Raw genomic sequence first — 23,305 nt, 5'->3', positions numbered from 1 at the left:
GGCACCCCATCTCAGTTTGATGGATGTAACTCTGCACCAATTAACAGCCACTCAGAGGGCTGAAGGGGGAGGAGAGTCTTCCCTGCGCCAATAGGAAGGCACAACTGCCTCCTGAGTAGGCCCCTTTGATCTTTAGAGGTATTAAACTCAGCCCCTTCTTCCTCTTCCCGACCCCTGAATGAATGAAGTCTCTAATGGCCAATGAAAAGTTTCCGTTCGGCTTGATGGACTTTCCCAAACTCCAATAGGAGCTTAGAATCGTGCCGTAGCCTCCAATGAGATGTCAATGATGAGCGCAATGGGCGGGCTCTGCCTCCCAGGCGGGCGGAGAAGGCCGCGGTTATCGATCCGGCTGCTGGAGGGAGGCGGCGGCGAAGCAGCAGAGAAAATGGCGGCCATGGCTGCGGAGGCGGCGGCGACTGCAGCGGTGCCGGGCGACGGGGGAGCCGGCGAAGCCGAGCCCGAGATGGAGCCCATCCCGGGCAGCGAGGCCGGCGCAGATCCCCTCCCCGCTGTCAGCGAGGCCGTGGAGTCGGCCGTGCCTGATGGGGACGAGGCCGACGGGGGAAAGCCCGCTCCAGGGGAGGCCGAGGAGCCGCCGCCGCCCGTAGAGCTCGCCCGGAGCCCGGCTAGGACCCAGGAGCCGGAACCTGAGAGGACGGAGCCGGAGGAACCGGAGCTGGGTTTGCCCCAGTCCGAGCCTAGAGAAGCGCCCAGCCCGGAGCCCGAGGACGCGCCGCAGCCCTGCCCGCAGCCTGCTGGGCACCCTGAACTTCCCGAGGAGGAGCCGCAGCCCTGCCCGCCGGCTGCTGGGGGCCCCGTGGAGCCGGAGCCCGGGGAGGAGCCGTGCCGGCCGGAGGAGGAGGAGCCGGATGCTGCTGATGCTGCCGCTGTAAAGCCGGAGCCCCCGGCTGCCGGCTCCCCGGTGGCCCCGGCCGGGGGGGAGGCGGAGGCTCCGCTGCTGCCTGGCTCGGAGGTGCGGGTCACCCTGGACCACATCATCGAGGACGCGCTGGTGGTGTCGTTTCGGCTGGGGGAGAAGCTCTTCTCCGGGGTCCTCATGGACCTCTCCAAAAGGTGAGATCCCGCTGGAGAACAGCTCCTCCCAGCCGGGGGAGATCAGCGCTTTGGGGGGATCCCCGGGCCTGACCCCGAGGCCCTCAGGGACTTCCGCAAAGGGTGACAGCGGGCCCGGGCTCCGCAGCTTTCCGTCAGCCGCCTCCTTCCCTCCCCGTTGAGAGATGGAGTGTAGGGGACTCGGGCTCTGTGCAGAAGTAGTCCTTGGCCCTCCATCCTTCCTGGAGATGGAGGCGGGGTGCTTGGAGCCGATTTACCCCTTCAGCTCTATCCCGTTGTGTGAGGGAGGAGAAACTGCCCCGTGTTAATTACTCCCTATCTAAAGAACCCGGCCCCTATCGCAGGCTAAGTCCCAGGCCGTGCCATGATGGGTAGGAACGGTCCCCCCGCAGCCTCGTTGCATTGAGACAATGCCTAAAAGCGCCTTTTCCGATCGCCAGTTCTGATGCGATGTAGCCTCTCCCGCTGCCACGCACGCTCTCTGGTCCTCTGGCCTACTACTGGGTTAAAGGTAAGGGAAAGGCCCTTTCCTTTTAAGTAATAAAAATAGGATAAAAGCTGGTCACTGACCAACAAACCTCCCACCCCCCGTTTTGTGCTGCTGTTTTAAATAATAAGAGTTGTTGCCTTGTGGGAATTAGAAAATATGAGAGAGGCAGGAAGAGCACATGGTCATTTCCCTCTAACTCAGTTAGGATTCATCTTGGGCCTTCCTAATCCCACCGTCCTGGTAACAGTCATGAGCTTGAACGCAGAGCATTGGCCTGAGCCACCCCAAATCATAGGGGTCTTCAGATCCAGAGTTCTGTTTTGGGTGCTCATCTCTAACTTACAGCTTGCATTGACCAAGTCACATCATATTATCCTTTAAAAGCCCACTGACACCTTTTGGATTACAGCAATCTTCAAATTGAAGGTTCTTGGTGCCCTGAAGGGTTTATTGGTATGATTCTCCTTGTGTATGGGGAGGGGCTTTCTCTTCAAGGAACCAATATCCACCTAGTAAATCTGGGCCTGAAGAGACAGTTTTGTTAGTTCAAGCCCAACATTTTGGGGAAATTTACACAACTTGATGGGAGTAAAAACTGCTCAGAAAATTCTAAGGAAAGTATTTAAGGATATAAATATCCTTTCCCCTCCCTCCCCTTTCTTCGGTGTTTGTAGTCTAATACTTCAGCATTAAGCAAGTACAGAACAAAGTGACATTGACTAGGCTATTTTCATTACCTGTTCTAACTGAAGTGCAAAAAGTAAAAAACATAAATCTTGGAAAACGGAATTTGCAAATGTTCTTACTATCTAGTAATCCAAGATAGTGGTTGTGACATAGAGAACCTGTATGAATTTTAAGGAATTATTTACCTTTGTAGTCTCTCTGCTCTTAGTGCTTCCTTTAGAAATGGGGTCAAGGGCTTTGAGCATTTTTGCTTTGGGGTCAGCTTGTTTTTTGGGGCAGATGTTTAGAGAGGAGTATGGCCTTTTCTAAGTTCAATGAAGATGATTTAAGATGTTAGAAACATCTTAAAAATCATGGAAGCTAATTCCACAACTCAGAATTTAACCATCTATAGTTTGAAAAGTCTAAAGACACTTTCACATTTTATTAAATTGATTTGAGGCTGATCTTTAATTGTGTACATTTTTAGCATGAAATACTGAAAAGCCCCAAGCCAGTGACAGGCACATTCAGTTACCCATCTAGGTAACTTATTTTTTTAATTCTATTCTTTTGTAGATCTGAAATCCAGACCCTCAAAGTTGCTGGTTCTCACTCTGTTCAGTCACTTACACTATGTGGGTGTCAAATCACTTGCCATTAAATGACTCTGGATCCTGTATGTATGAGTAAGGAAAATCCTGATTTCTTTCCCCTCCTGAAAAAACAAACAAAAATTACCTGCGTCTTATTAAACACTTATATTTGACCTAGTGTATTCTCTCAGATATAAATGCCTGTGGTTTCTGGGTACAAAAATTGTCTCACCACTGAGAGTCCTCCAACATGTGGATTTCCAATATCCCTTTGAGGCACAAGGCCATCTGCATAGAAGCACTATGGCTCCACATGGATGAGGAGGGGCTCCTTGATTCCTTGGTAGTGTGGCTTCAGTGGATCCATGCTTCCAAGATTGCCCCAAACCATTTGTTAAAGGTAGGGGGAAGCATTCCTCATCACAGGTCTTTGTGGAAAAGGTAGTACAGCTAGGGGTTGTATTACCTTTTCTTATGGGCTGATGAGGGAATGATGCATCTTCTGTGTCTGTCCCTCTGTCCATGTGCATCCTGGAATTCATGGATGGTCCCTCTTCACGTGGATGTGGAAGATAAAGTTTGGACTCTTTTTTTAAATCAAAGCTCGGGAGCGGGCCTAGGGTGAGAATTGGACTTCCTTACATACAGGCTCTGCAATGTTTTGCTACTGATACCAGTATGTGAACTGGCAAGTGAGATCTGGACTCAACTTACTACTTTATTCTTCTTTTGGGGATTTAACTTTAGAAATGTATTAGGCACGTTTTAACTATAGAATATTTCAGCACTTAAGTGTTAAACACATTTTTTTAAGATAAACTCAACTTCTGTGCTATTTTTGTTTTGCTGCATTAGCTTATCTAGATTTTTATGCTTTGATGGCCTGTTACTGCCTTGGGATAGTGCTGTCAATATCAGAAAACTATGATGGTCTCTTCATTTGTCTTTTTATGAGATGTATGATTCCTGTAGCAGGACTTGTTTAAAAACATCAATAGTACACCACTACCTCGATATAACGCGATCTGATATAATACGAATTTGGATATAACGTGGTAAAGCAGTGCTTCGGGGGTGGGACTGCGCACTCCGGTGGATCAAAGCAAGTTTAATATAACGCGGTTTCACCTATAATGCGGTAAGATTTTTTTGGCTCCCGGGGACAGCGTTCTATCGAGGTAGAGGTGTATACAAGTTTTGACTAACCGTAACTCTCTTCTGGGAGTCTCTGTTTACTGAATGTTGCAACTTTTTATAGGAATCATTACACTGGGGAAAAACCAAACCAAAAGCCCCACAAGTTCTAACATGGGTTCACTTGAAATGGTGGGAATCCTAATATAGAAAAAAATATGGCCATTGGAACTTTGCTCCCACCAGTTCATCTGAATTTGTGGAAATTTTTTTAAACTTCTCCAGTGCAGACATGACCACTGCCTCCTAATCTGCTTCCTCTAGAAATCTTAAACTGATCGGTTCCTATGCAAGTCAAGTAAATTTTTGGTAAGGATAAAAAAATCTAACCTAGTCCACTCTTTTTTGTTTGTTTTTTAAATGGTTACCAACATCTTCAGTTATAGGTTCTAACTCACCCTACCCACAGTGAACTATGGGTGGGGGAAATCACCTTATGCTCTGAAGAAAGAGGATTAATAGCGCTTTTATTCAAGCAAATGGAAATGAGACTGCTGTTTGCCTCATTATTGTATGGCAATGACTTTGAAGGTTAACGTGTGTGTAAAAAAATATATGCATTTCATGCAGGCAAGTTTATTGCCCCTCTAAATTTTAGTGCTGTCACTCCTATATTGTGGGATGTAAGCACAGCCAAAATGCCTTCAACCAATTTTGTTGTTTTTCTCTGAACCTCTACTACTTCTGTTTCTGCTGCTGAAATGAAATGCTAGCCTTTGTATTTATTCCAGCAGAGTTTTAAATGAGGTCAACGGTGCATATATAAAGGAACATTGTCAATTACATTTTTAATTGACAAATATCAACATTTTTTCTGTTGGAGTACCCCCTTTAAAAATAATGTCCTATTTAAGTATTTATGGCCCTCATCACTGTAGTGCAAGTGCCCTAATCACTAATGAATTTTATCCACACACTATCCTTGTGAGATAAGGATGTATTATACCCACTTTTACAAATGGGGATCTGAGGCACAAAGAAATTTAGCAGCTTCCCCATGGTCACATAGGAGGACAGAAGTTGATCTGGGAATTCAACCTGGGTCTTCTGGGTCCCAGTCCAATTCCCTAGATCAGTGTTTCCCAAACTTGGGACGCTGCTTGTTTAGGGAAAGCCCCTGGCGGGCCGAGCCAGTTTGTTTACCTGCCGCGTCCGCAGGTCTGGCCGATCGCGGCTCCCGCTGGCCGCGGTTCGCTGCTCCAGGCCAATGGGGGCTGCAGGAAGGGCAGCCAGTACATCCCTCAGCCTGCGCCTCTTCCAGCAGCTCCCATTGGCCTGGAGCAGCGAACCGTGGCCAGTGGGAGCCGCGATCGGCCGGACCTACGGATGCGGCAGGTAAACAAACCGGCCCGCCTGCCAGGGGCTTTCCCTACACAAGCGGCGTTCCAAGTTTGGGAAACACTGCCCTAGATAATTCCAATTGAACATTCTTCAGACCCAGGACCTGGTTCTTATATTTTTATTAAAGAGAGTTTTTGTACCTAAGCTGAAGTTCTGAAATGTCTTTTGGGAAATTCAAGAACAAGCATCACTGAGCCCACTCTCCTCCTGCTTACACTCCCACACGCCTGCTTGCTGCTGATTTTAATTCTAGTAGTGCTGCTGCTATTACCTTTAAGCTCCTCTTGCGTCCTCTCAGGAAGGTAATGCTTGAGAGCTCCTTTCTAGTGCATAAGTGGTGGTATCATCTTAATGCATGAGATGGGAAGTGCAGCTGACTATCAAAACAGAAGTTGATCATGCACATGGTGAACTTGGATAGAGATATTTTCTCTAACATTTTAATTATAGTAATATCCGTTGCCATCTGCGAAAATTGTTAGACACAATCTCCTTTTAAATTAATGTGTTTCTATGCATGCACTGTATTCTGAGGGTCTTATGACACTGCATGCAGCTATATTGGTTTCTGATACATTAATGCCACCTGCTGGCTCAGAATTGCTGCAAGGCTCACTCTGCACCTGGAGGAAGCAGACATTAGAGGTGCTATACTTCCTAAATCTTAAGAGGTGGTGTGAGTGCTTTTCATCCTGTTAGAATGCTATTCCAGGATTTAAAACTATATTGGGCTGAGTCTTAAGACTTCACTGTGTCTCTCTCTCTTTTTTTTTTTTTTAAGTTCTATTTTCTTGTGAACAATCACAGAATTCTTAGTTTAACAACAGAAAGATTTTGTTTCTAGCCCTGGTATATCATGATGTACTGAACCTTAAAAATCACAATTCTGACATGCAGGGTTTTTTTTTTCCTTTTTGAATTTCATCATAGCAGCTCTAGAAAGAACAACCATGAGAGCTAGAAACCAAAGTCTTCTGCCATTTGAAAGCATGAGATACCAGACTTCAGAGGAGAGAGCATTAATCTCTAGCAGTCTGACATATTGGCAGACAAAGTTGTATGAAAATTGGGTTTTGGTTGGAACAAAATGGTAATTAAAATGATTTTTAAAAGCAGAGTTGTCATGTAACTTATCCAGTTGGCTTACCTGAACTTTATAAATCTTCAACTCTTTTTGTAAAATTATTATTTGTTGCTTTGTTATGGTGCTCTCTCCCAATGATACTTCTAAAGTGGTTAGAAGCTTATGTTGCTTCTGCTCATATAGAACTTCTACTTCCATATGTAGAAAGAATTTGTAGACCCCAGTGAGGTTATGTGAACTGTCACAGTTGGTCCAAAGATTGTTCGATATAAACACATTTTCTCAGTGTTTATAGCTCAAACATGGCAGCTTGGTGTTGATTAAAGCATGAGCTTTGGAAAGTGAGATTGATTAGTCTGTCTTCACTTTTAACACCAAGCAAAAGTGAAAAATGAGATTAAACTTGAATCTTTCCATTCTGAGAATCTAAGGTTGTGGTAACAATATAGGTAAACTGGCTTTTAGATATTTTTTTACCTGACTGTCCCTGAAGGGGTAAAGAATTTTCTCCAGTCAGCTTCCTTAAACCAATGTAGCTTCTATTAAAAAATACAAGAGTACTGAAAAATGGTCCAAATCCCAGGTTGTCATGAACTGCGTACATTTTGGTTTTGGGAAGGAACTATGGTGCAGGTTGATATTGTTTTTAGGTTTTATGGAACTACTGAAGTTTACGAAGTTAATATTCAGTCACAAAAATTGGGGGGAGGCCAACTTCTGCCTATCTTTTGACTCTAACATTGTTTCTCCTTCCTTGCCTGATCTGCACAATGTCACTAAGGCTATGGCTACACTGAAGTTTAAGTCGATATAAATTATGTCACTCGGGCATGAATTAGCCATTCCCTTGAGCGACATAACTTATGCTGAATTAAGCGCTGGTGTTGCTGGGCGAGCTGACATAGCTACCGCTGCTTGCTGGGGCTGGAATAATTAAGCTGATGGGAGCTATTCAGAGAGTTTACAGTGGCACAGCTACATTGATGGAGATGTGCCTCTGTAAGCTTTCTAGTGTAGCCATAGCTTAGGAGTCACAAATCTCTTTCTGGTGACCAAAAAGTAGGGAAACGCAGTTGTTCTTTGGACTTGTGAAAAAGCCAGGTAGGACAAGCTGTTTAGGAAACAGCCACAAAATGTCAAATATCTCTGTAGTGTCTGCTTTTTCTTTGTCCATAATTATGGGCTCTTAGGTGCTAGTGTAATGCAGATAATTAAAAAGAATTATGGAGGTGTCAGTTGTAGTTGGATTGAGTTTTTCAGTTAAAGTATAGATTCTCTTATGTATGAAAATTACAGCATATTCTTCCCATAAGCCTAGCACTTCCTCCAAGTATAGAGCAATATTTTTTGGAAATGTAAGTAAATCCATTAATCAAATAAAAATTAATTTTAAAATGAGTCTCCTAAGATATTGTGTATCCTGTCAGACCTCTTAATTGTTCCTGATGACAAATTCATTTTAATAATGGAATGAATGCGGACTCTTCAAGCTTCCATTAGAGTAAAAAACTTTACTGGAATCTTGTACATAGACTGTTTTGAAAGAAATAATATATTAAGATTGTTCGTTTTTCCTCTTCATAAAAGAGAGGCTGAATAAGATCCCATCTAAACTTAAATTTTGCTGGGATAGCTATATTAAATAAAGCAAAATAAATTTTATAACTACATCTGCACTAGGGCTTCAGCTGGCTTACAAAGAAATCACACCACTAACTGACACTCCTGTGCTGGCAAAAGTTTCCAGTGCAGACTACAGAGAACTCCACAAAGAAATGCCCTATTTTAAAATGGCTGCCATCTTCTGTTGTTCTCAGTTGGACTGATCTTAGAATATATGGCCAGTGCATATATCTGCTTCTTATAGTAGTGTTCTCCGCCATGTTTTCTGAGGGCAACTTGGCTTCCCTTCACTTGAGGGAATGTGGGGACAGGAGGGTGGAGGGGAAACTTGGGTGTACAACCTGGTATGTTCTGACTGCTTTATGTCACTTTGGAGCACAACTAAATATGGTGCTAAAAGTTAAAATTGAAAAAGACTTCAGTTGACATTAATCTTTAGATCATTTGAAATATTGCATGATAGTACTTTTTGACTTTCTGGTTTAGTGTTAGATATTTTAATTAAAAAGGAAATTCCCAGACAAACTACACTGAGGTGAAGTGAAGGCTGAGCATATACATCAGTGATTCTTTATTGATTGAATGACTGTAATCAGTGCAACGTGCTTGTTGAACTTTGAAATTAATTAAAGAATGTCTACTAAAAAGTGATTGCACAGTTTTAACAAAACCAATTTAAAAAGAACTTGAGTTTATAGGTATGAAAATTGTTTAGATCAGCCCAGAGTCCCTAGCAATGTGTCATGACAAAAGAAAAAAGCTGTACTTAGTATCCAGTTTAAAAATAAAAACCCATTTCAAAATTGGCATATATTTTTTACCTTAGTGTAACCTGGTTATCTAGACATGCTGATGTGGAGATGAAGCTGCAGAAAACTTTACATGGAGCTTCCTTCCAGTTCTTCCAGGAGGAGAGGGGAGGGGCTACATTCCTACCTTTCTGGAAAAATCAGGGGTTTGGACCCGCCCCATACACAGATCCTTCAGACTTCTCAGGAGATGGCCCTGGGTGTCTATACAGAATGTGGTTTCATGAAGCTATAGTAGGGAGTGCTGCCTGTGTGGTTCCCCCTATTTCAAAGAGGGGTTTCTAGTTTCAGGGTTGCACTCTAAATAATACAACTTCTACATCAATATTTTCTATTGGTGATCAGTGAGCTTGCCCCTCGCTGTTTATAGATGCAGACCCACAGGGTCCTGGGTGGGTGGGAAAGATGCAGTGAAAAAACGGATTCCTCTGTACGTAAGGGGAGCTAGAAGCATGCAGCTGCAAGCAGTACAGTGTTTTCTCAAACTCAGTGTGCTATGTGAAGCTCAATCTGGGCTTCAAAAAGCCCTATTCGATATTGATCTAGTTTCTCTGACAGGTGTAACTGTTAATTCCTGATGTAACTTCATTAAAACACTCAACTCAATATTTAACTGTAGAAATCTTTGACTTCAGTTGGAAGATGTTTACGTACTCAGAAGTTATACCAAATAAAGACTTGTGATTGTCATTTACATGTAAGTGAAATATATTATCCCATAAGTATTCTGTTTATATGCAGAGTCCATCAGTCCAACACTGGCTGCATGGGACATGCATAATTATTACTACTGGCAGATCCTAATAAGCAACGTTTGGGGTGGTGAAAGGCATTGGCCACTTACTATGTGCTGTTTCTACAGAAACGGAAGTAACTCAAATTGGAGATGCAAGCCATTGTTCTGGAACTTTGACTAAATGAAATACTGCATTTTCTGAACTGTGAACTCTGGTACTATATTACTCTGGAGGGAAATAAACTATTGAGAAAATAATTCCGCTTCTGTGGATACCTACTGGTGTCCCGGAGGATACTTAGTATATATTTAGGTAGACACTTAAATTCTACTCTAAGCAGAATAATAGTGAAATATTAGGGGTATGTTCTGGGTACCCATGTTCAGGATACTGTGCTTGGTGTTAAGTAGCTTACATAATATATAACCAATATAGCTATTGAATACTCATGTGCATAAACAGTCAGATTGGAGCTTTATTATTAAACTAATTCCTTCAAATTCTGAGTAAAATATTTCGATTAGGTAGATGATGCATGAAACAAAGATGCTCAGAATTAAGTGGTGCTAAATATTTTAATAAATGTAGCCAACATACTACAAAATGTTTGAACCTTAAACCAAATGATTCCTGTCTTGGCTTCTGCAGAATACACATTAGGAATACTGTACTGGGTAAGATTAACAAAAAAAAAACAAAAAAAAAACAAATTGAGAGAATATTTTAATTTATAATCAGACTATTGTAGGCTGACTGTCAGTGATAACACATCAGAGGTCAGTGGACTCCTTGTAAATGATGTATTAAATCAAATCTGATTCTTTCCTGAAATATCAACTTCCTGTTCTGATTTAGATTAGTGATCATGCATTCTCATAAGAGTTAGGCCCAGAAACCATGAAATCATAAGTCTTTTCAAGAGACTGAAGAAACATGGCTCATGTTCAATCGTTAGATTTAAATCTATCCTAGTTGGCTTTTCTCTGCAGGAGGATGTTACTTTGCTAGAAAATTTTTTTCCTCTTCCACTCCCCTCCTCCCCCATGTAGTTTGCAAATGCAGGAAGGGTTCACTTAAGTCCTGCCCATTAAAGTAAACCTCCATGCCATCATGCATTGTTTAAATGCTTGTGTGCATATGTTTAGACTAAAGAATACTACAGATAATTCCTAAATAGGCTTATAATCGTAGAAGAGCGTTTATAACGTGTACTCACATTTCTTGCTTTAGTCTTGACTTAATTCACATACAGGCAAAGACTCAAATATTTCACGCTCTTGTGGTAGCTCACGCCACTTGAGAACAGAATTCTGAAAGTATACATAATTATTTTCTCCTCGCTGCCCTTCAGAGAACTTAAATTTATGTAGATTTAGCTTTTTTTTCTAGTTATATCAGTTTATCAAAATTTATGTGAGAAGCTTCTGCAGCTTTTGGTTTTACTGATGTCACTTAACTAGTCTATGCATAATTACAGAGGACCACATAATTAGCTCTGAATATTCATTAATTCTCATAGCTCACAGGACTTGCACAAAAACCTTATGAAGTACTTGACCGGTGATGACTTCAAAAATTTAGTGATGTGGTAAATTTGGTAGTATCAGAAATGGTCTTTGTTTTAAAAGTAAGGTTGGTCAGGCATGCTCCAGTAAGTTTCCTTATTTTGGTACAGGTAGTCTGGCTGTGCCCTACTTCTGCTACTTCATGTCTGAATCATTCTTCACTCTTCTCTGGGATTGCTAAATCTTTCTTCATTTATTCTGTTTTTAACACTTCTTCTAGCCATTCCCTCATATCCTAAGCACATAAAATCCCTAACAGCATTAATGCTCATGCACCCAGTTTATCTCAGAGGCTGAAATGACCTCTGACTGATATGTCAAGCTCATTACTTAAATGTGGCAGTGCATTACTATAAAATGTTAATAGGAATAGTAAAGTCTTCCCTCAGCTATATATTTCTGAAACAAGGGGACAGGTCCTGATTCCTACTGTGTCACACAGCCTCAGGAAAGCCAGGTTAACTAGCCCTCTGAGGGGAATTCCTTGGTTGGTGGCAAAAACTGGCATAGCATTTTCTACATCAACCCCTTCCTGATATGGGTGGGTTTTTTTTTTTGACAAAGGCCTGGAACGCATCTTGGAGGCTCATATGCAGCCATTTGTAAATTAGAGTAGCTACAGGTCTGCTCTGAATTATTCCAGACCTGGGTTAAGTACTCTTAAACTACCTTTTGCCCTGCCCTCCTCCAGTCCTGTGCCAAGCACAGCTCAGTTACATAAGAGGCTCTAGCACAAGATCTTTCCTGCTTTGCAGATGAGGACTTGGGGTGTAGTTGTAGGTTGTGTAATTACATCAAAATGAATGAAAAGCTATAGATTACATTGTCCTATGAACAATATAAATCACTCATGACTGGAGTCATGCATCAAGAATAAATTTTATTTTTGTATTTAGCAGATCATAGAAACATGGTAACTTCAAGGGATGTCATTCTGTTTAATAAAAAGTAATATTGTACCTGAGACAGGTTCTTTGTGCAGGGAATGCTCTTGCTTAGCTTTACCATTATATTTGGATATGAGGACAAATTGAAGATATCACTTGCAGTGTTTGCCACTTTGCATTTATTTCAAACTGAATGGTTAAACAGGCCTAACTTATGTTGCATAATTGGTTTTGGTTGCTTTAAAAGATGGCAAACATTACAAACCTTTTAGACTTCCAGGATGTACTTCAGTTCAGAACATAGGCCAGTAAAGGTGACTCCTAATGTCAGGATTAATCTGAAGAGTGGTGATGCGCTTTTCATCTTTGAATTTTTATAGTGGCATTTTTCTTGTGGTCCTTCTTCACCTTTGCTAATACTAGTTAACCAAAACACTTTCTTTTAGAATTTGTAAACATGTAGAAATTCTATCAAAATTTAAAACCATTTGCTCTGTTCGTTTGAAACATCTAGTCTATATAATACAAAGAAACTGAGAGTGGAACAAAAACACTTAGAACAACTTTTTGAGGTTTTGTAAATAGTAAGTGACTACAGAAATAGAGATGGGGCTTGATTTTTATTTTTTATTCAGTACATTGTGGTATTTCATCTGATAAATTAGTGAAACCTGAATAATATTTGGCAAGTTACTTAAGTAATCACCCTTACTGTTTCCCTTGGCTTTGTTAGATCTGCTCCCTTTCTGTCTTTTTCTGCCCTTTTTTTTTTTCCCTCATGCAATAGGAAAGAAATACTGTTTGTCGTCTTCAGTGTTTTCCTTCCTTCCTTCCTTCCTTTCTCTATCACCCCTACTTTTTTCTTCTAGTTCTCTCCTTCCCAAACCTTTCCACTTCAATTCTCTTTTCTAACTTACCCTGTCAATCTCTTCCTTTCTCCCACTCGCACGCTGTCCCCACCCATGCATCCAGACAGACTCAGGAACTTTACTAGATGCCTAATAACCAACAAATTAAACCTATTAATGACAGAGAGATACAAGAGATGGAAGGTAGCCCATTGCTGTGGAGCAGTATCCAAGTAAGAAGCCAGCACCCATCTAGCTGTTGGGGAAAACTGGCTGTACCGAACCTGATTTAGGAGCTTCATCTTTCAAGTCATACAGGGCCAAATTTTGGCTCTAGTGAACCCTTTGTACTAGAAGTGTGGACTCTACAGTGGTATTGTCTTATCACATGTTTGAAAACGTTGGGGGAAGTCTTGATTAATGTTAAAATACAGTTACTTCTCGCTTAACGTTGTAGTTATGTTCCTGAAAAATGCAACTTTAAGTGAAACAATGTTAAGCGAATCCAATTTCTCCATAAGAATTAATGTAAATGGGAGCGGGGGGTTAGGTTGTCTGAAAATTTTTTCCCTGGAAAAGACTTTTTTTTTTTTATTTTGTGTGTGTGTGTGTGTGTGTGTAAGTTTTAAACAAACAATTTAATACTGTACACAGCGATGATGATTGTGAAGCTTGGTTGAGAAGTCAGAGGGTGGGATATTTCCCAGGGAATGCCTTACTGCTAATTGATGAACTAGCTTTTGGCTGAGCCTTCAAAGGTTAGCCCATTGTTGTTAGTGTAGCCTCACACTCTACAAGGCAGCACAAATGTAAGGGGCGGGAGACAGCATGGCAGACAGAGACAGAGAGACACACCCTGTGTGTGTGTGTGTGTGAGAGAGAGATGTGCATTGCCCCTTTAAGTACGCTGACCCCACTCTAAGTACACTGCCTTGTTAAGTAGATCAGCAAGTTGAGACAGCAGCTGCTCCCAGGAAGTTCCCTCCATCCTGAGCCCTATCCTGTCTCCCTCCCCCCACCCCCCATGGAGATGGGGTAAGAGGGGTGCAGGATCACGGGGGAGGGGTACACCCTGACATTAGCCCTGCTCTCCACCTCCCCTGCACAGTAAGCAGGAGGCTCCCGGGAGCAGCTCCAAGGCAGAGGGCAGGGAGCAGCACATGGCAGTGCGGGGAGGGACAGCTGAACTGCCAGCAATTGATAGCTTGCTGAGCGGCTGCCACACAGGGAACTTAAGGGAGCGGAGAGCTGATAGGGGGGCTGCCGGTCCACCCTGGTTCCAAGCCCCCGCCAGCTAGCTCCAACGGGCTGCTCTTCCTGCAAGCAGTGGACAAAGCAGGCGGCTGCCAAACGACATTATAAGGGAGCATTGCACAACTTTAAAAGAGAATGTTCCCTAATTGATCAGCAACGAAACAACGTTAACCGGGACGTCTTTAAGTGAGGCGTTACTGTATTGTAAACCAGTTCCAACAGTAGAAAGTTACAGCAAACTATGCAATGACAGTTCCTGGTAATCCATTATAAGCACTGCATTTTATAATGAAGAACCCAACTTCACAGTGAGTTAATACAATGTACTCTTAAATTGGTATGTATCTTAATTTAAATGCTTCCCAGAACTGTCCTATGGGTCCTGTGCTTCACTAGCCCCTAAGTTTCACAGAACTTTGAGAGGGAAGACAATTGGATTTTTTAAGTAGGAACGGTTGAGCATCATTACTACTTGTTTTTTGCAGCATCCACAGTGGACTAGGTGTTATGTAGTCTTAAAACAAACAAACAAAAAAAGCACCATCCCTGTTTTGAAAATCTTATACTATGTAAAGTGATTTTAAAATTGTTTCTGGTTGCTAGATTTATACTATAGCAAATAGAACACTTTCCAGTAAGCACTTGATGACCAAAATAAGAGAGGTTACTGAGCGTAAAGCTGACCTGAGATTGTGGCTTCTGATTTTGTCCCTCTTTCAACAAGGTCAAACAAGCGTGATTGAAATCATTAGGTGAGCTTCTTATTTGTTACAGATTGTCTAAGTTTGAGCTGTATATGGAATTCACATCTTTATATAAACTTGACTGACCTCTGTTAATGTGATGGGACTTAAAAGCCAGTTCTCAATGTTATTTACCATGGTTCTGCAATACTTCAACAAAAAAAAAACTAAGAGCAGAGAAACCCACCCTCAAAACTAGCTATTGGGGAAGTTTCCAAACTGTCTGCTTGGAATTGGAGGTAAGTAGAACTGGGTGGGAAGTGGAGTTTTTTAAAAATATGTTTAATGGCAGATGGGGAGTGAAACCCTGCAACACAACAGAATATAGTTAGTTCCTAAATTAATTTGCTGTCCTTTATTGTTTTTGTTTGGGGAAAGAACATCTTAATAATAACCCAATATCATCTAATCAAACCATTGTTGTCCTCTTTAGGAAAAATGGCTGGGTTATTGGCTCACTGAGGCAGTAGACAGAAGTCTCTCTAAACTAGAGACTAGGAAAAATATAGAACTGGACCCAGGATCTGGGGGTGGGGAGAGGGGGTAGGGGGAGTATAAAATGCCTATATTGTGGTACTTTCCTGTCTGGATATTGCCACTTGACAATGTAGTCCCCCATCTCAGTCTGGTCTGGTAGCTCTTTAGGGCTGACACTTATCAGAAACCCATGTATGCAGGGGTGGGTAGATGTGGAATGAGTGGATGTAACTGAGAGAGGGAAGAATTGAGTAGATAAGATAGAAAAGTAGGCTTTTAAGAATATACAGGTCATTTTTGTGGGGGGTGGTGGTGAGGAAGAAACAGAAGAGACAAAATATAGGAGAGGTGGTAAAGAGCATAATTGTGACTATAGTAAAAGGATGGTATTCCTCTGGTGTGAGAGGCCAGTAACTGGCTGACTGATTAACCCCAGCTGCCACACTTGGGAGAAGACCTGAAACTTAATGGGCTGGTCCTCCAAAAAAAAAAAAAAAAGGGGGGGGGGGCAGCCAGAAGAGGCTGGAGCGACTGTTGGGAGGAACTGCGCCCAGAAACAAAATGGACAGGAGGGAGATTGGAAAATCCTGTTATCACAAAGGCTCTGAGGTAAAAGTCAGGAACTTCTGGGCTCAGGAACTTACAGGCTTGGGGGACAGACTTAGAAGTTTTGATCTTGTTTTGTTGAGGAAACTTGAAATAAAAGAAACTGCAAGAACTGACCCTGTTGGAAATTACCTTCTCACTGAGTCCAGGGAAGGTTCACAGGGAGAGTGCTGGCTCAGCCAGAGCAAACCTGGGTCCAGCCGGAAGAGAGGGCTATAAGACAGGCCCCACTTTACAATAATGTAGGGAAAGAGGTGTAAAAAGAGAGAACATTGGAAAATGTAGGGAAAAAATCCATTATCTTTAAGAAAAATAATTAAATGGAAAGCTTATCTAGGGTTTTTAGTTACCATTATCAAGAGTACAGCTCTCTTGTCCTTTTAAATTGTAGGGCCTTAGTGCATGGCAGCTAATGTACTGCCATATCTTGTCTGGAGGTTTACTTCTTGGGATAATGTCTATTGTATGCATTTTCCAAGTTCTGATACCTTAATCTAACTGATCAAAAAGTGGATACAGATCTTCCTTACCAGTATGGAAGAAATTAAAGTTTCTTGATAGCAGTGACTATGTAATGCAGTCAAAAACATTGCATTTTAAGTATTGTGAATTTAATAGTTAGCTGATACTGTAAATACTTTCCTAAAATTTAATTTTCCTGTGAATAAATTACCTCTGAGCCTCAACAAGACCAGAATGCTACTTGTGTAATGTAAGTATTCTTTGACTGGATAAATATAATGGTCCATTTGGTGGACCTTTAAGGCAGTTACAATCTCAGATTTTCAAAAATGAGTCCCCAGTGGATTTATGCCAGGTGTACTTCCTCCAAATAACTGTAGAGGTATTTGTTCATTTCTGAGTGTATACATAATACAATGTCTGAAACTTTCAATAATACATCAGAGAAATAGTTAAAATGAACAGTGTTCTTCTGAATTAATGGAGGAGTGTCTAAACTTTAGATATTAAGCAGGTAGAGCCCCCTGAACTGAATTTCAAAGGGAAACTAGTTTATTTTGTGGGGAAGGGAAGAACAATACACACTAGCATGTGTAGAGGCGCACTGTAGTGCTTAAACTGTTAACATACTATTCTTGTTCTCTTCCCTTATAGCTCAAAGGTCAGATGAACAGAACAGTAGCTGGTGTGTAGGTAACAGTCATGACTGTCAATATGTTAGTTTTCTGTAAGTTTTCGGGTGTTTCCTTTCAGCACTTTTGTGGAAACCAAACTCCACTGAGGTTGCTCTTCCTCTGCAAAATTATATATGGTCTACAACTGGGAGGAATAATGGCCCATGTCAGTTTGGATGCAGCATATTCATTTCAGCTTTGTCTGAAGATTGCTTTGTTTATAACCTCTAACTTTTTTTACCACATTTAATCAGTATGCATTAAAGTAAATCAGTAAAGACTTGTTGACAATGTAAAGAATCTTCTAGCACATACAATGCTCTGTTTCATAATAGAGCAGCATACTTGCATTTAGTTAAGCTGTATTGGTAAGTGACACTAGTCTCTAAGTACCTAACTTCATTTACTGCAATTATGCACTAAGTTCATGTTGAAAAGAGAGAATGGTACAGCCAACACTAATGCATGCTGCATGACAGCCTCTTATCTATGGGCTTGTCTGAACAGCAGTGGTTAGCTCAAGTTAATGTACTCAGAGTGGTTGGTTAGCAACTAGTGAGTTATAACTATCTGTTGATTCCCCACTGCATTATTAGCTCATGTGAACCTCAGTAGCACTTAAGCTTCAAACCATATCCCTAATGGTTTAGCTCAGGGGTCTGTGTTGCTCTTGCTTCAGGCAGCGCCCCCAGCAGCTCCCATTGGCCAAGGTTCCTCATTCCCGGCCAATGGGAGCTGCTGGGGGCAGTGTCTGAAGTAACAGCAACACACAGACCCCTGTTCTCCTCCTCCCCCAGGTTCCAACCGCTTCCCAGAGCAGCGCAGGGGCAGGGCAGGCAGGCAGGGAGGCTGCCCTGCCCCTGGTGCACGCCAGGCCAGAGCCTGCCCCCCGAACTCCTCCTGCACCCCGACCCCCTGCCCTGAGCCCCCGCCACACCCCTCCTGCACCCCGACCCCCTGCCGTATCCTGCACCCCAACCCCCTGCCCTGAGCCCCCTGCCATACCCCGCACCCTGAGCCTCCTGCTGCACCTTGCACCCCGACCCCCTGCCCTGAGCCCCCTGCTGCACCCCGCATCCCTGCCCTGAGCCCCCGCCATACCCCACTCCCCTCCTGCACCCCCTGGGGGCAGGGAGGGGGCAGAGTTGGGGATTTCGGGGAAGGGGTTGGAATGGGGGCATGGAACGGGTGGGAAGAAGCGGGGTAGGGGTGGGGCCTCATGGAAGGGGTGAAGTGGGGGCGGGGCTGAGGGCAGCGGGGGGAGGTGTCAGTAATGCGGCCCTCGGGCCAATGTACTAGACCTCATGTGGCCCTCACGGTCATCTGAATTTGAGACCCCTGGTCTAGCTACCTTGAGTTTAAAATACCACTTAACTTGAGCTAGAGATCTTGTGTGTGAATCGGAATCAAGTTAGGGGCAAAACTCGAATTATACTTTAAGCTAATAAGGCAGTGAAGACAGGTGCCCAGTCAAAATTGAGCCAATGCCTACAACTCTTTCAGGGATTTCTTTTCCATTGGATTAGAATTAAATATTTAAGTCTGCTGCACATATTCCATGAAAACAGTTGTAGCTGCAGTATAAATCTTAAAACTTGGCTAGGGCTAGCTGGGAGAAATAGAATGGCATAAGACATGCTGTGAGGTAGGGGAAGAGAAGGGAGAGCATATTTGTACCAAGTGTATTGAAGTAACAAGGATATCTTTGCCAGAATAGACCCAAAGTCACTTGGCATTCTGTCTCAGACTGTATGTAATGCATCAAATGATCAAGTATGTTCTTAAGGAAAACTTCTTGTGTATGAAGAACGAAGTTTGCTATCACTTACATTTTATTTTATCCATTATAACAGGTACTAGCATGTATATATTGAATACTTTTAAAACATACTGAATCTGCTTTGATAACTCTCAAAAAATGTTCTAAATATTTTTGTATTGCTCAAAAGACTTCTAGGAATTCTGTGCCTCGATTGGATTAGCATGCAATTTAATTTGTGCTGACTTTCTTGGGAGGTAATAAATCCACTCTCCTTTGGAATTAGTTCTCTCAGCATTCATTTTCTGCAGAACTACAAAGTAGATCCAGTTTCCATTAGTGAGATCTTGAGACTAGACTACAGTAATGTGTGTTTAGGGCCACTTGTAGCAACCACTTAAACTGTAGCTACTGCACAAACTGGTACTACTGTTTAAGACTTGTTCATGAGTCTGGAGCCTGTGTTCAGTGACTTATACTAACTATATATTGTTAAACGTACAGGTCCAGTGTCTTGTTTTGAGGAAAAATAAAACTACATTCTTAGACTCTGGATAAATAGCTAAAATGTCTTTAAAAATAGCAATTCCTTAGCAGGGACCTCTTAAAAATATCTGTTTCAGTGTAGTAAAAAATGAGGACACTTAAAATTATCTTTTTTTTTTTTTCCCTTTAAGGTTTGGACCCCATGGAATCCCTGTGACCATATTTCCTAAAAGGGAATACAAGGATAAACCTGAAGCCATGCAGCTCCAAAGTAAACCATTCCAAGATGAGACACAGGTGAAGTGTGAAGCCAGTGGTGCAGTCCCTGATGACTCTTCTCCCATTCAGCCATCAGAACCTAGCCTCGCTAAAAGCCTATGGACTTCTAAACCACCTCCCCTCTTCCATGAGGGAGCGCCATATCCTCCTCCTTTGTTTATCAGGGACACGTATAACCAATCAATACCTCAGCCTCCGCCCCGAAAAATTAAGCGGCCCAAGCGGAAAATGTACAGGGAGGAACCCACTTCTATTATGAATGCTATCAAATTACGACCTAGGCAGGTCTTATGTGACAAATGTAAAAACAGTGTTGTTGCGGAAAAAAAAGAAATTAAAAAAAGTGGCAATGCAAGTGACTGCTTAAAATATGAGGATCATAAAAAGCGAAGAAATGAGAGTGTAACTACTGTGAATAAAAAAATTAAAACTGACCATAAAATAGATGGAAAAAGCCAAAATGAAAGCCAGAAAAGAAATGCTGTGGTCAAAGTTTCAAATATTGCCCACAGCAGAAGCAAAGTAGTTAAAGTTTCTGCTCAAGCAAACACTTCGAAAGCTCAGTTAAATACTAAAAAAGTTCTCCAGAGCAAAAACATGGATCATGCAAAAGCTCGGGAAGTTTTGAAAATGGCCAAAGAGAAGGCACAAAAGAAACAGAGTGCAACTTCCACTTCCAAAAATGCACATTCAAAGGTCCATTTTACACGACGTCTTCAGAACACCAGCTCAGGTTCCCTCCCACCCCGATTGCGTTTAAAACCACAAAGGTACCGGAATGAAGAAAATGACTCATCTCTCAAGACAGGACTTGAGAAAATACGGAGTGGCAAGATGGCAACTAAGCCCCAGTCTCGCTGCTCCTCCACCCGCTCAGCAGGTGAGGCCCCTTCAGAAAATCAGAGCCCCTCAGAAGGCCCTGAAGAGGCCAGCAGTGAGGTTCAGGACACAAGTGAAGTGCATGTAACTGTTGATCAGGATGAACACCAGACATTGGGCAAGAGAGGCAGCAAAAGCAATATAACAGTTTACATGACCCTTAATCAAAAGAAATCTGACTCTTCCAGTGCATCAGTGTGTAGTAGTGATAGCACAGATGATTTGAAATCCACCAACTCTGAGTGTAGTTCTACTGAAAGCTTTGATTTTCCTCCAGGCAGCATGCATGCACCTTCTTCCTCCTCCTCCTCCTCTTCAAAGGAAGAGAAAAAGCTCAGTAATTCCTTGAAAATGAAAGTCTTTTCCAAAAACGTCTCTAAATGTGTCACACCAGATGGCAGGACCATATGTGTAGGGGACATTGTTTGGGCCAAGATTTATGGCTTCCCTTGGTGGCCAGCCCGTATTCTTACTATAACTGTGAGCCGGAAAGATAATGGCCTTTTAGTTCGACAGGAGGCCCGCATTTCGTGGTTTGGGTCCCCAACAACATCTTTTCTTGCTCTTTCACAACTGTCCCCCTTTTTAGAAAACTTTCAGTCGCGCTTTAATAAGAAGAGAAAGGGCCTTTACCGCAAGGCCATCACAGAGGCAGCTAAGGCTGCTAAGCAGCTGACTCCCGAAGTTCGGGCCCTGCTGACACAGTTTGAAACGTGAACGTGGAAAGTAAGGTAGGCAAGAATTTGGAGGCTCCACAAAATTTATAGCCTAGTTAGAGAGCTGCCATGAAGGACTTGGCCAATTCAAAATGTTGCACTCAGTTGGCTGCTCTTTTTATACGAAAATTGTTCTGATTTGTAGCTGTTTCTTAAAAGTTAACTAAACAAATTGAACATGCAATCAAAATTAAAGTGAGAACTTCCGTATTTTTCAAACGAAAATCTTTTTTTAAATTAAAAACTCCTCCCATGCATAGGAGCCATAGCCTCAGCTGAAGGGCAGTTTATTTGCAGGGAATTTTTAGTAGTTTCTAGCCGGTATGTATCTAGTCACTAGATGGCAAAGGGTAAACAAGGGATGGAAGTAATTAATAGCTGTGACCTGGGTGGCCCACCAGGGGAAGTGTAAAAACTTAAGCCCTGTTTATGTTGGCCTTTAAACCTTGTTTCAACACTTCTGCATTAAGTAGCTTCTATACATATAGCTGGTCGGTGTGAATGGGGCCAAAGTGAGTTCAAACCATGTTTAAAAACATGCTTGGTTTCATCCATATGGCCAGTTTAAATTATGTTAGAAACCAGTTTAACTAACCCCTTTAAACAGAGTTTAAAGGCCAGATTAAATGGGGTCTTGGTGACCACTTTTTTTCCCCAAACACTCAGCCTTTCTATGCACACAGGGGCACAAGTACGACACTTCAGGGTCTGACAAGCTGAGGGGATGCCTCTTGCCCAAAGGCAAAGCTGAAATGTTACTCAGTATTTTGGGATCAAGGGCTGTTAATGCTGCATAGGTGTGAATCATAACTTCCTGTCTTTCTTCCACTGAAAAATCTTCCAGGCCACTTGTCTGGGAGTTTAGAGCAAGAGAGGTTTTGTTTGAATGTGTAAATAATTGATTGCTGAAACTAGTCAGATTTTCTTCTGACTGGTTGTTCCTAAATTCTTAGGATACGTCCTGGTAAATTACACTTTGTGAATTGTCAGATGTGTAATTGTTGCATTTTGGATGTATCTAACTTCATATTTTTTTTAATATTTCCGTTTTAAGGTATCTGTTTGCAGGTCAGAAAATGAGAATATGTAATTGTGTAATGCTCTGAAATGTACAAAACTGTAAATAAAATTGAGTAAATCTGAATTACTTGTGTGTGTTTCTCAAAAAGCTTTGAAAATTTTTTAGGGTGTTTTCTGTGTACATGATATTGAGAGGAGACACCCCCTTTAAAATGTAAATTCTTTCTCATTCAGCACTTTTAAAAGATCATTTGCTGTAAAGTACTATTGGTATATACTTAGGGTTCTAATTTTGAGACTAAGCATTCATCTGTTTCCCCAAAAACTGGCTCTTGTAGACAGCTCTTGTCTTAGGTAAAGCTTGTCAAATTATTTCTCCATAAATTCAGTTCTGTTCCATAGATTTGAACAAAGACAGAAAATATGACTTATACAGTAAGGAAATGTTTTCAAGCACCATTTTTTCCATCTGTCAAAAGCTAATTAAGCCCAATCTCCACTATTGTTAGCTACTCTTGCATGTCTGTTGCTCTGTGTTGGGGCATTTTCATGCAGCCGATTTACATTTTTCCTTCCTAGTTTTGGTCTATACCTGACCATTTGAGTTACTATCTTTTTTTTTTTTTCCCCTGTTCCAGCTTTGTACGATCTTGTGAAGAATTTGGCTGCCTTCATTCCAGAACAATTCCCATCCCAAGTTTTTCCATTTTGCTCATATTGGCAAAGCACAGATGAGGAATACAAATTTAAACTTAAATTGAATGTAGTTGTAAAACTAAAATACAGTGTCAGGATTTAGTGATTGAACCCATTAAAGAATCTTTATTGTGATGCAGTTTTAGAAGATCAATATGCTGCCTTGCAACTGACAAGTCAGTTGGTTTCCAAAACACTGAGTGTCTTCCAACCTTGTTCAGTTACTCTGATATCAAGTTCATGTAACTACTGAATATCTAGTGTGTTTTAAAAAAAAAAAAAACAAAAAAAAAAACCCCACACAAATACATGTTGGTCCAAATTGATTTTGCTCAGA

General features: G+C 41.9%; 1 protein-coding gene across 6 annotated transcripts in view; it reads left to right on the top strand.

Moving 5' to 3' along the window:
- Window positions 1-321: 321 nt before the first annotated feature.
- PWWP2A (PWWP domain containing 2A) overlaps window positions 322-23,305 on the top strand; it is a 55,788-nt gene continuing 32,804 nt past the window's right edge. For 3 of the 6 annotated variants that reach the window (XR_004646903.1, XM_034779853.1, XM_034779854.1), the window contains exons 1-2: window positions 333-1,077; window positions 19,570-20,537. Coding sequence is in view for 5 of the 6 variants with exons in the window: in XM_034779853.1 (XP_034635744.1) it covers window positions 389-1,077; window positions 19,570-20,537 (1,657 nt within the window). In the remaining variant the exon portion in view is untranslated. Of the gene's footprint in view, window positions 1,078-19,569; window positions 23,237-23,305 lie in introns of those variants that run through there. The other 3 variants (XM_034779851.1, XM_034779852.1, XM_034779850.1) reach the window with 2 other exon arrangements.

This window comes from Trachemys scripta, chromosome 8 (genome assembly GCF_013100865.1).
Source record: "Trachemys scripta elegans isolate TJP31775 chromosome 8, CAS_Tse_1.0, whole genome shotgun sequence".
Lineage (NCBI taxonomy): Eukaryota > Metazoa > Chordata > Testudines > Emydidae > Trachemys > Trachemys scripta.
The sequence above is the reverse complement of the archived record's forward strand: the minus strand, read 5'-3'. Positions and strand labels throughout refer to the sequence as shown.